The 2353-nt window shown below is 39.9% G+C and overlaps 1 protein-coding gene across 2 annotated transcripts in view; it reads left to right on the forward strand.

Moving 5' to 3' along the window:
• sytl3 (synaptotagmin-like 3) overlaps positions 1-1628 on the forward strand; it is a 7822-nt gene extending 6194 nt beyond the window's left edge. The window contains exons 12-13 of one of the 2 annotated variants that reach the window (XM_035678503.1): positions 97-178; positions 1160-1628. In XM_035678503.1, the coding sequence (XP_035534396.1) occupies positions 97-178; positions 1160-1167 (90 nt within the window). In that variant the 3' untranslated portion in view covers positions 1168-1628. Of the gene's footprint in view, positions 1-96; positions 474-1159 lie in introns of those variants that run through there. The other variant, XM_035678502.1, reaches the window with a different exon arrangement.
• The last annotated feature ends 725 nt before the right edge of the window (positions 1629-2353 follow it).

A 2353-nucleotide genomic window follows, 5' to 3' on the forward strand; every position in this document is an offset into this window, starting at 1 on the left:
TGTGCTACATAAAAACAGTTTGATTGATTGATTGATTGATTGATTGATTGATTGATTGATTGATTGATTGATCCTTGTATTTCCTGTGTCACTCAGACTGAGGAACCAGAGGGAGGCGCTGTGGAGCAGGACGGAGGAGAACTGCTGGTTGGAGTCAAGTTCAGCTCCAGCAACCAGGGTGAGCTCCTGCGGCTCAGCTCCCTTAAATCTCTGCAAGAAAAAGACACACGTCTGTCTGTTCGCAGAATCATTTAATTTATTGTTTATGAGTTTAGAACAACGATATCTGCATTTTTACCTGCATAAAACGTCTGTTGCTCATCCTGATAAAGGATGATGTTGCACAAAAAGCACTACATAATGTCAGCTTTTTTGTTTATTTAATTTGTGTTTATCTAATCAGTGTTGACCCTTACAGACCATACGGATACGGTTAAATCTTTTAATTTAAATAAAACATAAATATCACCAAAGGCTACTTTTTATTGTCTGATTGTTTTTCAGAGAGCTTGTTCTGGGTGCGGGATCCACTGAGACAATATATGTGATAGTGGGCTTTAACAAATACACTTGATTTATTTATAAAAACAATAACAATACATGTCAGCTAATGGATAAAATATGTGTACTGTAGATTGCAGTTGTAAACATATGACTTATAATCGTTATAGTAAATTATAATGTGACGTTCAACACTTAAAAAAGCTTTACAGGAAAAGAAAAACAACTAAAATCTCATATTAAAAACAGGAATAAAACCATCAGCTGTTGGTTCTTTATGACAACACTAGGGGTCAGAAGAACGTCTCTTTTGGACACATGTCTGACAGTGTTGCTGCTAACAGAGGTTAACACTGTGCCACATGGCAATGATCGACTAACTGTCCTTATCAAAGGGGCCAAACACCTTCCCATTAATACAAACAGTGCTCAGAACACCTGCGTCAGAGTGTAAATACGCCTCATTGTGGCTCTGCGTGTCTCTTTGTGTGTGCATGTCAGTGTCTGCAGGCCTGCGAGGCGTGTTATGTGTGTTCTGGTGTGTGTTTATGAATGCATTAGAGAGTGTAAGTGTTTAATAGGCATGAGGGTGTGTTTATATAGCTATTTATGTGTGTGTGTGTGTGTGTGTGTGTGTGTATGTGTGTGTTGTGTTTAGGTGTCTGACTCTGGGAGCAGGCAGACAGCTCATCCAGACGACGCCCACATTTCTGAGGGTGAGGCCGGGCTGTTTGAAGACGGGTCTTGGAGCCGTGGGACCCCCTCCTCTGATTACCCCACGTGAACCTAGTGCTGGTTCTGGGTTCTGTGCTAGTGCCTGCTGGTTCTGGGCCCAAATGGACCCCGGTAACATCAGAGATCTTCTTTATCACGCCCTAAATGACAAACTCTCTGGCAACCCCTCCTATGTCACATTAATATAAGAATATAAACAATTAAAATGATGGTTTATAACTCGTAGTTGTAAGCACACATAAAGATTTTAAAGTGATTATGAACAGCTAGCGGTTAATGAATGATGTTTTATGACCATGAAATGTAATGTATTGTATATATATATATGTGTATGTATGTATGTATTTTATATCATAATTGTTATATTTATTAATAAAGTATTTATTTATACATGGACGTGACAGTTGAGCTCCATTCTGCTAATGAAGGCCATGCTGCTGAAAGCTCTGGAAGAGATCTAATAATCGAAACACGGGCTCTAGATAGGGACTACTGAAGTTCCTCCGACAAGAAAGGTTAATATTCTGTAAATATTTCCATTTCTAACACACTACATCTACAGTTTCTATACATTTTTATTCCATCAGTTTATATCGTCTTTAAAACCTCTTCTTCTTATGCATTGACCTTTATTGGTCATTATTTTGTGCCAGAAAAAATGAAAGGATGTGATGTTTGAAGGCTGTAAGGAGGGTAATGGAGGTGTTACACACTCATTCCCATGTGGTCAGACAGGGTTGCAACCTGCGACCTGACTGCTAGAGGCCACTAAACTCTACACACTGCTCCTTTTTTAAGTGTGTTACTAACTCGGTTTCATCTTTCAAATCCAATTTCCTCCTGAAAGATGTCCTGTTAGAGGAGTCGAGCAGCTTAACATCCATGCAAATGAAATTACTGCAAAAAAAAAAAAACCACATTGGGATGAGATTTCTCACAAAATGACATTTGGAGCCACACCCACAGGAAGTTACTGAGAGTGAGCTCTGCAGGCCTGTCTGTCTCTCTCTCTCTCTCTCTCTCTCTCTCTCTCTCTGTCTCTCTCTCTCTCTGTCTCTCTCTCTCTCTCTCTCTCTCTCTCTCTCTCTCTGTCTCTCTCTCTCTCTCTCTGTCTCTC

Source organism: Morone saxatilis, unplaced genomic scaffold (genome assembly GCF_004916995.1).
Source record: "Morone saxatilis isolate NCDOM2014 unplaced genomic scaffold, NCSU_SB_2.0 Contig7, whole genome shotgun sequence".
Classification (NCBI taxonomy): Eukaryota; Metazoa; Chordata; class Actinopteri; family Moronidae; genus Morone; species Morone saxatilis.